The sequence below is a fragment of the Gopherus evgoodei genome, chromosome 4 (assembly GCF_007399415.2).
Source record: "Gopherus evgoodei ecotype Sinaloan lineage chromosome 4, rGopEvg1_v1.p, whole genome shotgun sequence".
NCBI classification, from domain to species: Eukaryota; Metazoa; Chordata; order Testudines; family Testudinidae; genus Gopherus; species Gopherus evgoodei.
In genome coordinates this window covers 49882153-49895555 of record NC_044325.1, presented here as the reverse complement: position 1 = coordinate 49895555, position 13403 = coordinate 49882153, and the positions used below count along the sequence as shown (strand labels likewise).

Here is a 13403-nt window from a genome sequence, read left to right as displayed (position 1 = left end):
TACACTTTCAGACCTTTATACAGAAGCAAAATGGGCATAAACTCAAAATTGTATTTATTTCTACTGTAGGTCATATGTAGAGTGGCTCTAATTTGAGGTTTCAATAAGTCAGCCTGAAGATTCTCACAATCTACTCTGAGGAAGTGGATCTAAAGATTCAATTTAGGCCAAATTTTTCAACAGTTAAGTCTGGACCCACAAAGACAAAATTCACAGTCATGGCAGAAACTGTGGATCAGGTGCTTCACTCAGTCTAGGGAAAAACTAAAGCCAGAAGAACTAGATGGGGGACTTCAACTTGAGTTCTGTGGCTAACAGCACTCCCTCCACCAACTAAGTCTCTCTGTCAGTGCCAAAAAAAGAAGACTGTGGGCTCTGAAGACAAGATGGGGGTGAACAATGGCTGCTGCCTTGCCTCTAGATTATATACTCCCCCTCCCACAACCGCAGAACTCTGGGGGAAAAAAAAATTCAGGGAGTCACTGCTGTTCCTCATCTGGTAGTGATAGAATAAAGAGGTAAGAATGAGATCAAAGGAGAAGCAGGATCTAAATCGGGGTGGGCAATAATTTTTACGGGGGGGGCACTCCATGAATTTTGCTATGTCTACGCTATAATGGAGGGGGGGTCTGAGAGGCAGTTTGGATGCAGGAGGGAGCTCTGGGCTGGTGCAGAGTGTTGGGTGCAGGAGAGGGTGAAGGGTGTGGGCTCTGGGAGGGAGTTTGGTGCAGGAGGCAGCTCTGGGCTGGTGCAGGGGATTGGGGTGCAGGAGGGGGTGCAAGTTCTGGGAAGGAGTTTGGGTGCACGAGGGGGTTGTGACCTGGGACAGGGGTTGGGGTGCAGGATGGGACGTGAGGTGCAGGCTCTGGCCAGGAGGTGCATACCATGGGCTGCCTTTCTAGAGGTGTGCAGTGACGTGCCAGCAGCAGCTGCCTACTTCCGGGAGTGGCATAGGGCCATGGCAGGCAGACAGCCTGCCCGAGTACCCTGCTGCAACGCAGGACTTTTAGCAGCCTGGACTCGGAGATCGTGAGGGGGGCAGGTTATAGTCCTTTTCATCAGTGTGAGGTTGGAAACCCAGTCCCACTAAAGAGAAAATGAAGGGAACTCTGAGATGAGCACTCTATACCTTTTCAATGGGACTGGATAATCTAGAGTTATGTCCTTAATTCACCCTGTAGATCATTCATAGAATAAAGTAATTTGACACAAAATCTCTCCTCTAGTCCCTGCATGTGCAGGACATGGCTTGAATATGCTGGAGTAACTTGAGGACTGGGGTATTAGTATCCTTTTCCTTTAGAGATATAGGTCTCATGAAACTTATCAAAATTAAAAAGATTTATACATAAGCAACGCTTATATTTATTTAGAAGTAAGTCTCACCTTATGCAATTTTGCTAAGCACAGGAGACTAGATTAAATAGTATTTATTACTGCTGTAAATTCATACTGAGGTCTGAATCAGAGTTCTCATTCAAGGTTTCAGTTCCTTAATTATTGCAAAGAACAAAAACAGGCACCCAAACATTTTAAAAGTATGAAGGTTACTTTGAAATCTTCTCACGCGTCATTATCTAATTACATCATGGATAATTTTTAGTTATTTGCAGTTTTATATTTGTGATATTCATTTTTGGCTATGAAACAATTGGCTAGTTTATTTTGGAATTTATGCTGAAGTGTCAGGTTTTGTAGCAAAACATCCTTTCATACTATAACCACAGAGCAGCTTTTTCATAAAAAAAACTATATATAAAGACTGCAAGTCAAGTGGCAAAGTCCAAATTTCAAAATGGTTATGAAAATACTATCTCATATTGTGTCACTGTCAACTCTGTAGCATGTAAAAACAAGTGTATAATTTTCTATGGTAGTCTCCTTAATGCCATTAATAGTTAATTTGTAGTACAGTGGGTAAAGGACAAGTTTGGATTATTCAAATAATACTTCTGTAAACTGACTTTCATGATGACAGAATGAAGAAAAATCTGTTTTGTATAGTTTAATGCCAGAAGGGACCATCAGATTATCTATTTTAATCTGATCTCCTGCATATCACAGGCCATTAAATTTCACCTAGATACTCATATTTTGAATTCAATGACTTCAGTTGAACTAAATTTAGTTCTCAGGAGACTAAACTGTTGTGTGCTATAGGCAGAGAACAAGAGAGACAAAGGGCTTGTCTTCTCTACAGGGGTAAATCAATCTAAATTACGCTACTTCAGCTATGTGAATAACGTAGCTGGAGTTGACATAGCTTAGGTTGTCTTACCCCGGCGTCTTCACTGCGCTGTGTCGATGGGAGACGCTCTGCGGTCGACTTCCCTTACTCTTCTCAGAGAGCTGGAGTAGCGGGGTCGACCGGAGAGCACTCTGCCATCAATTTAGCAGGTCTTCACTAGACCATCTAAATTGCCGTGAGGTGCCACCAATCTCTGAGGCCTCTGCAATAGCAGGGAATTGATTAGGCAAAACATGCCCAGATGATCCTAGCAGGCGATCTACACCACATCCTATGGCAAAGGTAGAAAAAAAAGCCAGTGTCCCTGCCAATCTGTACTAACTTGCTTTGTTTTCTTTCACCATCTTTCCAAAGAGTCACACAAAACTAAAAAGGGTGCAGTGTAGAATTCTAAGGTTCAGTACAACAGTGCTTTATACAATGCTTGCAATACCAAAGCAATTTTACTTTTATATTTTTTCCACTACATTAATGTCAAATGTAACTTTCTCAACACAAGCCACTATTTTAAGGACAAAAGAAAATACGACAATTGCAAACAGTAAGTAAGAAAACACTGTTGTGATGGATGGCTTGCCCAACAGACACAAATGCACTTCCTCTATAAACCTTGGAGAGTTTAACAATATGTTAAGTTATGCTACGTTGCTTGCCTGGCAACAGGACCATTTTCATTTGCAAAGGTAATGAAGCATTCTATAAATGGTATCAAAGACAATCAGAAAGCTGAAGGAGCTTTGTGAGCCACTGTGCAACAAGAATAAATTCTTTGTATTTTTGGGTATTGACTCAAAAACAATGCTGTCGTGCCACACTAGTGAAGAAATTGCCCTACTCCATACATCACTACTTGAAAGAAAAAATTACTATCAACAAATGTCTTATTGATAGAGAGGGGAAGGAGAAAGAAAAACCTGGGATACACTGCAGACATTCACAGAGATGCTGAAAGTCTAAACCAACAGGTTGTGAAAAGCACTGGCAGCCTGATTTTAGGGTGGGCATGCAATTATGCCAAGCTGTACATAATGTTTCTATACATCAATTCATACTTTATGCCCACCTAGTAGAACTTCTTGTAAAGCAACTAAAATCAGTTACAGAATCACAAAATAAAAGCTATTTTCTCTACTTTGAGCACAAAAAAACCCAGCTTTTATTTAAAGTAACTGGAATACATTGTGGAGGCTGAAAATAAGAGTAACTGCTCTTGGGGTATCTCAGAGAGAAGGAACCTGATCTCAGAAGAGGTTGGGTCAAAAGTGAAGTAACATCTTGGGCTCTCTCTCAAGGGCGAAGCAGGTTTCAAACACTACTGTGAGGAAGCTGGCACAGTCGAGTCAAGCTACTTGCGGAATGCCAGGTCTCGTTATGTCACATCATTTACAGTAACATCTATACATCCATTGTTAAAAATGTAAGAGCACTGTTGACATGACAGTGTCTGAACTCTAAAGAGAGAAGGGGGTGGAGATACACAGTGATGAAGTCAATTAACCTCATCAAAGGCTGGTGTATAGTCCTTCACTACAGAGTGTGGGATGACCTGTGCAAACACAGGGAGCTGATTAAAAGAAAAATGGCCCCAGGAAATACCAACTTACAAAAGAGCACTTGTTTTTACTATTGCCACAGAAAAAGAGCTGCTATGGTTTTTAAGACTCAAAAAGCGGAATCTGAGGCCAGGTCTACACTATAGACCTATATCGCTATAAACTATGTCACTCAGGGGTATGAAAAATTCACACCCGTGAGCAATGTAGTTATACCAATCTAACCCACCAAGTAGACAGCGTTATGTCAATAGGAGAGCTACTCCCATCAACATAGCTATGGCCTCTCAGAGAGGTAGATTAACTACATCAATGCGAGAAGCCCTCCCATTGCTGCTGTATATGACGACAAGCCCTTCGGAATAGCTTGCCTGTGCTCCTTTCATTTATGTTTATATTATAATCAACTACTGAGAACCTGCAAAGAGGCCTGGTAGTTAATGTTGGAGATTTAGATTCAGAATAAATGGGCAATGAAAAACAGGATCTGAAAGTAACATCAGCTGAAAAGTTAAGGGAGGGGATGGTGATTATGTTGTTCTGTAATAATTAGTTAGCATTATTTACATCTGGTGTGAAAGGGAGAGAAAGATGTGAAAGAGAGAAAGAAAAGAGGCTCCTACTGGCCACTTTAAAAGGTATACTTGGAGACCTGTTTAGTCAAGACCCTTGACTAACACATTTATAAAGGCATTAAATGGGACAGTACTATGAACTCATTACTTGGCCTGCTAAACCCAAGGTTGTGAGTTCAATCCTTGAGGGGGCCATTTTGGGGTCTGGGGCAAAAAAATAGTTGGAGATTGGTCCTGCTTTGAGCAGGGGGTTGGACTAGATGACCTCCTGAGGTCCCTCCCAACCCTGATATTCTATGATTCTATGAACATTTGATTACTACAGGAACTTGTAGCAGTAGCGGAAGGGAAAATATAGGATTTTCCAAACAAGTTCTGTCTATTGGTATATATATACAAAGACTTGCAGCTTTGGCCATTGTCTAATGCTTCAGAAAAGGGCAATCTATCTAGTTCTAGAAATACCACACACATTCACTCTCTTTTGCTTCTGCAGTGTCTGGCATTATAAGTGCTCACTGATCATTCTCCCCACTCTCCCTATTTACTCTGCATTTTTCAGTAGGAATACTAACAAAGGCTCTATAATACACTTGCCAAACAGTGCAAGTCCACAAAAGTAATAGTCCTTCCTGAAATCTTAATTGCATTTTATGCTTCATGACCAAAACCAATTCAATCTTAACATGTATGCCTACACAGTGTTATTGGTCAAAATTACCTGTCGCCCTTTAAAAATCCAGCCACTGTACTTAACTTTATGCCAGATGTGTCAAATATATGGATGTGCATGATGTACCTTTGTGGTCTACATGGCAGTTTCAGAATCTTGGCTTTCATTTTAAGAAGTTCCTAATTTTTATGGGGTTGTCTAGATTAGCTATCACATTCTAGCTAACCCCAAACCAAGCATGACTTTTCCCCTTCAATCTAGCTGGTCAAGATCAATTCTTCCTAAGAGACTAACTTTAAGCCAAAACAATATGAACAATGGTTACACAGGTTTAAGTGCATCTACATTGCATTTTTCAATCAATATAGTTAAACTAGCACATTTTTCTAGTATAGAGAAGGTCCAAACAGGGAAGAGGAAGAGAAACAAAGGGCAGAAATAGGTGCAAGCCCAATGGTTAGAATATTTTCCAGCTGATACTGAACACAAGGAGGCACCAAACTAATAGTAAATAATTAAACAACAAAAATTTGGTTACTAAAAGTCCCAGTTGCACACATACTGTAGCACAAACCTCCCATTTCTATCAGTGGGAGGTCTGCTGTAGACTGAAAAGGGAAGATAGTGTTAATTTATTACCTAGGCCCCAGCCTATAATTAAAGATGGAATTCAGTGCTCTCCATCAAATCTGTCACTCCTGCTCAAAGCAACAAAAGATTTAAGAAGCATATGTAGGAGAGAAGAAAAGATCTGAGAACTATATAGATGCGAAATATGAATCTCCCTAAAATACAAATGAACCTGGATTAAGCTACTTTTTAAAAAAAGCTATTTAAAAAAAAACAACAATACTTGAACAGAGGGAAGAGAGGAATAAACAACAGGCTAAAGTATACTTGTTAAACTGTGTTGTTTCTATCCTAGGAAGAGAACAATTCCAAACCATAATAGCATTTAAAAACCATCAAAACAAATCAGTGTCTGTAATGGCATATAGACACCCAGACTGTCATGGAGGAGAGGAGTTATGACCAGGTTGTACCACTGGAACTAAGATTAAGATAAAATGCACACAGCAGCCCAAGAGAAAAACGCCGCAGCCACCACTATATCCCCACCCCATACCCCCGTGTGAGGGGCCCAGGAACTCGCAGATCAGATCCCACAACCCAGCCACAGGAGCCCGGATCCTGCAAAAACAGAACCGCCCCCCACCCCAGGGACCCGAAGGACAGAGCCACCACCTCCCCCCCGGGTGCCAGGCGCCGGCAGGGCCCGGTCCCATGTGCCAGCGGCCCAGGAGCCCCCGGGACAGGTGCACTTACTCCTCTGTCCTCTTCGGAGAGGAAATCTGGGCCGTCGTCCGAGCCTTCCTGCTCCGGGGGGAGACAAAGCGTACAGGTTAGTGACCCGACCACACGCCCCTCCGCCCCACTCCCAGCGGCGCCCAGACACCCACCATCATGGCTGCTCCCAGCGCTCGCTCACTCCCTCCCTCCGCCAGCACAGGCCCAGCCCCCCAGGCAGCCCGGAGCCGAGGGGAGGGGCCGGGCGGAGCTAAAGCGGGTGGCGCGGGCTGCCGCTGAGCTAGGGCGGCCCCCCTCTCACGCTACACAGAGGGGGGACAGACCCGCCGATCGCCGAGAGAGCCGCTGGGGTACGGCTCTGGGGCGTGGCTGGCACACGCGGCGGGGGTTGGGCAGGGTCTAGGGAGCGCTGAGGCGAGGTTAAGGCCTCCGTGGCCAGACAGGCGGCGCTCCTGCACAATGGTGCTTACCGTCCTTGTAAAAATGTACACCTGAGTTCCAGTCTGCATTTGGCTAACTTTAACTTTGAATCATAGTCTACCTTTCTCTGCTGGACTGACAAGCTTCTTATTAAATATTTGTTCCTCTTGTTGACTATAAGCAAGTCACCATTAGCCTTCTCTTTGTTAAACTGAATAGATTAAGATCCTTGAGACTGTCCCCATAAAGCGGGTTTTCTAATCCTTTACTTTGGCTTGTCTTTGAACCCTCTCCAGTTTAGCAACATCTTTCTTGAATACTGGGCACCAGAATTGAACAGAGTATTTCAGCACCAGTGCTAAATATAGAGGTAAAATAAACTTTCTGTTTTTACTTGAGATCCCCCTTTTTTTATGCGTCCCAGGATTGCATTAGGTGTTTTGGCCACAGCATCACAAGGGGAAATCACGTTCAGCTGATAATGCACCACAATCCCCAAATCTTTTTCAGAGCCACTGCTTCCTAGGATAGCATCCCCCATCCTGTAAATTTGTCCTACATTCTTTGTTCTTCAGGTCAGGTGCTCCTTCCACCCAAGTCTTCTTTTCTCAAGATTAAACATGCCCAGTTTGTTTAACCTTTCCTCATAGGTCAAGTTTTCTAAACCTTTAATCATTTTTGTCCTTCAGGACTCTCTTCAATTTGCCAACATTTTTTTCAAAAGTATGGTACCTGGAATTGGACACAGTACTTCATCTGAGCCCACACCAGTGCCAAGTAGAGTGGGACAATGATCTAGAATGTCTTGCATACAACACTGGACTTAGTACACTGCAGAATGATACAACCTTTTTCACAGCAGCATCACATTGTTGACTCATATTCAAATAGTATATGATCAAGTATTTCAAGACCGAATCATAATACTATGCACAAAAGGCAGAGTTAAGGTGGCTCGGGGAACTTCAGCTGGCATTTCCTGACTTTTGAGGACTTAAATGTGTAATCTTAACTTTCTGTTCTGTTCAGGTTCATATACTGTGCTCAGCGCTGTGTAAGGTGACCAGATGTCCTGATTTTATAGGGACAGGCCCAATATTTGGGGCTTTGGCTTACATAGATACCTATTACCCCCACCCCCATCCCGATTTTTCACACTTGCTGTCTGGTCACCCTAGCGCTGTGGTATCTGAGGTAACAGAGGCCTGGTTTTCCGAAGTGCTGAGCACTTGCTATCCATACTGAAGTCAGTAGCAGCTGTGGGTAGTTTTTATTAATAGAATATCCAGTTTTTAAAAGAAAAAAGAAATTATATAAACTCAAACTGTTGCCTAGCACTTGCAGAGCGCCTGGTTTTTGTAAGGTTCATACATAATGGGGAAGTTTTACATGACATGAACATATCTGGACCAAGTGCATCAACTTTGTATATAATTTCCTACATTTCTTCAAATGAAAAATGAAGAAACAAAGACATTTATCTATTTGTTGGACAGTACCAGAATGTTTTGTACTGTGCAAAATGTGAAATATATAAGACAAGAATCCTTGCCTCATTCCATGAAATATCAGATAGAAAGAGGCAGTACTGCAAGGAAATACTGCCTCCTTCCCTGGCACCTTCACTCGGTGAGGGAAAGGAGCTGGACTCACTATATATTTTCTCTTGCCCTGTTGACCGGCAGAAGACTGCAATGGACAACTTCCACCCAGGGAGCTAACATTTAACCAAAAACTCCCACCCACAGGTGCTGGCTTCCTCCAGGGCCCGGGAGTGCTCAACACCCCCGCTCTGTCTCCAGGCCCTGCCCCAAACCCCTATCCCACCCTGCCTCTTCCCACCTTTCTACTGATATCTTACATGACACCTTTTAGATACAAATTATGATGTTAGTGAGTTGGGGTACACTGACCTGGTCATACCAGCTGAAACTCACTACCAGATACCAATAAGCCCCTTTCCCTCTTGCATGGGAATGCTGTAGGGTCATACCCACCTCTCAGCCCCTACATTATTTCTGCCCCCCCAAAACATACATCCTCCCCTTGCTCCTCAGTGCACCGATACTCTTCACTCCATTCCCAAGCATGGGTGATAGCTGCAGAGTTCTCCCCCTTTCCACATCTGGTGTTCCAAGATGGATGAGGGAGGAGCAGAGAGCAGCCTGACTCATATTTCAGAAGAAAGGAGGGAGGGAGCAGAGCTGCCAGGCTCTTTCTGTTCCTTCTATCCACCCTTATGAAAATGGCATCACCTCCTTCCTTTCCTCCCTTCCCTCCCAAAAAACTCCTGCCAGGAGAGCTCTGCCTGCATCCTACAGCAGTTCTGATTAGCTGCTCTTCCCCAGAAGAAGAGGAAATGCAAAAAGCAGGAGCCTGTCCATTAGCCTGCCCCTGCCATGTTACACTTGGGCTGGGTGTTGGACATTATAGGTATGGTGACCATATTTCCTTAAAATAAAAATGGAACACTGGGTAAGAGATGGTCAGTGCTCTGGGAAGGTTACTTCCAGTACACAATAAAAAGATAAGGTAGTTTCATATATTTTATATATATAATAAAAGCTTTGTTATCCGGCATGTTGTGGAAATGAGGTGAGGGGTGCCTTTTAGTCAAATATTCTGGTTTACTAAGAGTTATGCTTACTAATGGAATACCAATTTTCAAAGAATTAGAATATAATAAAATGAATAAAGTATAAAATAGTATAGAGGTACTCACTAATCCAGTAGTAGTACTGCACTGCAGAGTGGTTGGTTTCTTGAACCACTTAGTTGTATACAGGTAAAGTTTTCTATACAGTAGGTTATCTTATGACACTACATATCACTATGGGCAGTGCATGACGTACATCCAGATCACTAAAAATACACTTAACAGTAAAACTATACTGAACATAATTTAATCTTTCTTTGATGATTCAGAAGGCACTTCACAGTCTTGCAGTGCCTCGGGGTCATCATTATTGACATCAATTATCATTGTAGATGTAGAAGGTGTGGGAGATTGGGCTGAATCTGCACTGACCCTATGACACACCGTGAAGCTGCTTTTTTTAATAAATCCCTGATATCAGCTTGATTAATTGTCTTCTGCCTCTTTTGCATAAAAGTAGAGCGCAGAACATGCAATTGCATAACCTCCTGAGCAGTATAACATGGCTGCCTTTCTCCAAATTTAATTATTGTATCAAAAACTGAAGAAGCCTTTCCCAAAGTTATTTTGTCCTCTTCACTAAAATCTTCCTCTTCACTGTCTCTATCAGTGTCCTTTGACGTTTCAGGATTCAAAACATTCTCTATTATTTCTGTATCAGTAACAGTATGTATCATTTCAACCTCCTTGTCAGCTTCAGTCCACTCTTATATCTCACTTTCATGACGTTTGTTGATGGAGTGTGAAGGAGTATCCCTCACCATTTCAAGAATCTGTGCTAATGTACTTTTTCTAACTTTTACTTTAAAGCCTTCAAATTCCTCCTAATCAGAAAACACTTCTGCAAATATAACACTAGGCCACAATTTTCTCCAAGCTCTCCTTAATGTTTCAGTTTTAACAGAATTCCAGGCACAAGCAACATTAAAAATTGCATCTTTTATGTTATAATGAGATTTAAAGTCCAGTATAATGCCTTCATGACTGATAAACTTTCTCAGGAAATCTCTTCAGTAATAACATTTCATATTCTGGATAACGCCCTGATCTATAGGTTGAATCAATGAAGTAACATTGGCAGACAGGAAGATGGTAAAAATATTACCAGACATTAACTGTGTTTCATGAGGGTGAGTGCTACAATTGTCTAGCAGTAGAATAGTTTTGCTATCTACAGATAAGCCTATTTTTCTAAAATGTTCTTTCACTGCAGGTACAAAAACATGATTAAACCAATCATGAAAAAATTATTTGTCCATCTGTGAATTATCTTGCACTTTGTAAACAACAGGTAAATGTGCAACACCTTTGAAAGCTCTAGAACAATTATACTTTCCAATCACCACAAGTTTTATTTTATGCGAGCCTGTTGCATTAGCACACATAAGAACAGTTAGGCTGTCTTTATTCTGCTTAAAACCAGCAGCACTAGATTCACATGCACCTGCTAGGGTAGAATTTGGCAAGCATCACCAAAATAGGCCAGTTTCATCAGCATTATAGAAGGTAGATCATGTTCAGCAATTAAATTTCTAAAAAATTCACAATATTTTTCTGCAGCTTCGTGGTCAGCCGATTTATGTTCACCAGACACGGGTAGTTTTCTAATACCATGACAAAGTTCAAAACATGAAAGCCATCCATCAGAAAATGCACATGGCTCAGACAATTGCATTTGCTTATAAAAATCTTTTGCCTTTTCAACGAGCATTGGGCCAGAGATAGGGGCACCCTCCAATCGTTTCAATGAAAACCATTAATATAACACTGTCCAGCTACTCTAATTTAGGCAAACACAGAGAACAGCGTTGTTCAACAGCTTTATTTGACTCATAACTAGCAAAAAATGGGAGCAGTTTTCCTTTTTGAGCCTTGATGTCATATACTGTGGATGAGCCAACATTGTACTCTTGCATCAAAACATTCTTATTCTCACCCTCTTCAAGACGTGTACAAATATGCGTTTTCTGTTTTAATGTCAACACAACTCTCTTACACATCTCTCCTTTGCTTTTTGTTGGTATTTGGGATACCATAATGGTAGGGTGGCATTGATATTTTACAATAAACACAAGACAATACACTGAGTAATAAACGGACCGATTACAATGGCAGATACAAAGAGAAAGAACATCATTCAGCTCTTCTTGGCTAACTCAAGCGTAGTCCAACTGCTCTTAGAAATACTGAAGTCCTGAATAGCTTTTGCATCGATTTCTGGTTAGCTTCAGCATCAGTCCCGGTTACTACATCGAAGATTAGGGTTGCCAACTTTCTAATAGCACAAACCAAACATCCTTGCCCCACCTCTGCCCCGCCCCTTCCCTGATGCCGCACCCATGCCCTGCCCCTGCTCCGAGGCCCTGCCCCCTGCTCACTCCATCCCCGCTCCCTCTGTTGCTCACTCTCCACCACCCTCACTCACTTGCTAATTTTCACTGGGCTGTGGCAGGAGGTTGGAATGTGAGAGTTTGTGAGGGATTTGGCTGGGGGTGTGGGCTCTGGGGTGGTGCCAGGAATGAGGGGTTTGGGGGGCCGGTGGGGGCTCCAGGTTGGGGTGTGGGACCAAGGTGTTCGGCATGTGGGAGGTGGCTCCAGGCTGAGGCAGGGGAATGGGGTGTGGGATGTGGTACGGGCTCTGGGATGGGAGTGTGGGTTCTGGAGTGGGACCAGAAATGAGGGGTTCAGAGTGCGGAAGGTGGATCTGGGCTGAGACAGGGGGTTGGGTGAAGGAGGGGCTGAGGGCTCTGGCTGGGGGTTCAGGCTCTGGGGTGGGGTGAGGGATGAGAGGTTTGGAGTGAAGGAGGGGTCTCAAAGCAGGGACTCAGGTGCAGGGGGGTATAGGGCATAGACTCTGGGAGGGAGTTTGGGTGTGGGAGGGGGCTTGGGGCAGGAGTTTGGGGCACAGGAGGGGTTTCAGGGTGCCAGATCCAGGTGGTGCTCCCCGCAAACAGCGATATGTCCCTGCTGCTCCTAGACAGAGGCATGGCTAGGCGTCTCTGCATACTACCTTCGTCCACAGGGGTTGCCCCCGAAGTTCCCATTGGCCACAGTTCCCAGCCAGACTCAGCGCTCGGAGCAGGGTGGAGGCAGCGAACGGAGCCCTCATGACTGTTCCTCCACCTAGGAGCAGCAGGGACATGTCACTACTTCCAGGAAGAAGCACGGAGCCAGATAGGGAGCCTGCCGGTCCCACGCTAACCGGACTATAAACCGGACTTTCAATGAAAATCAGAAATGCCGGTTTATAGAACTTTGTGATTGGTTAAGTGCCAGATAACACAGCTTTTACTGTATGTTCATATATTTTATAGTTTCATATATTTTACTTACAATTCAGTAGTTACTGGCATTGTTCCTTGTCTTGCTGCTGCTCTTCAGAGTGTGAAGTCTTGCAGGGCTGGCCCCCCCAGAATGTTTCTCCACACTCTCTAGGGGTGTACACCCCACAGTTTGAAAACCTCTGGCTTATGGTGTTGAGATAAATCATCACTTAATTGATCCAAATCTTTTTTTTTTTTTGCTCTGTATCCTGGATGGTCTGAACAATAAAAAATGTTTTTATTACAAGTAGAATAGTCTATTTAGAATAGTCTATTCTGAATAGCAATCAAGTCATCAGCTGGCATCCGTAAATAGGACAAATGCCCAGTTTCCCCCCACAAAAAATTGTGATGTCTGGGACAGAGCTTAAAAAGAGGATTGTCTCAGCACAAATGGGACATAAGGTCACCCTTATTATAGGAAGCAAGCCCAGCAGTGGCAAGCTGGCCAGAGCAGCGACTGTGAGGAGCTAGAGGGGAGCATAAGGCAGCTAGAGGCTTGTGGAAGATCCAGAGATGATGGTCTGGGATTAGCTATTTGGGATAAAGTAGGGAAGAACCATGGGTGGTGAGTATAACAAGCCAGGGAAGACTTAGTCTACCCTGGTGCTGCTCCCCACTTGCCGCAGGACACCTGGGCCACAGTA

At 43.3% G+C, this 13403-nt stretch overlaps 1 protein-coding gene across 1 annotated transcript in view; it reads right to left on the bottom strand.

The window, feature by feature from the left end:
* Positions 1-10110, bottom strand: part of SNX6 (sorting nexin 6) — a 49258-nt gene extending 39148 nt beyond the window's left edge. Inside the window, exons 1-3 of the mRNA XM_030559989.1 lie at positions 9919-10110; positions 6510-6659; positions 6376-6423 (exon numbers count right to left, since the gene is read on the bottom strand). Of these exons, the coding sequence (XP_030415849.1) occupies positions 6376-6423; positions 6510-6659; positions 9919-10110 (390 nt within the window). The remainder of the gene's footprint in view (positions 1-6375; positions 6424-6509; positions 6660-9918) is intronic.
* Positions 10111-13403: the final 3293 nt, after the last annotated feature.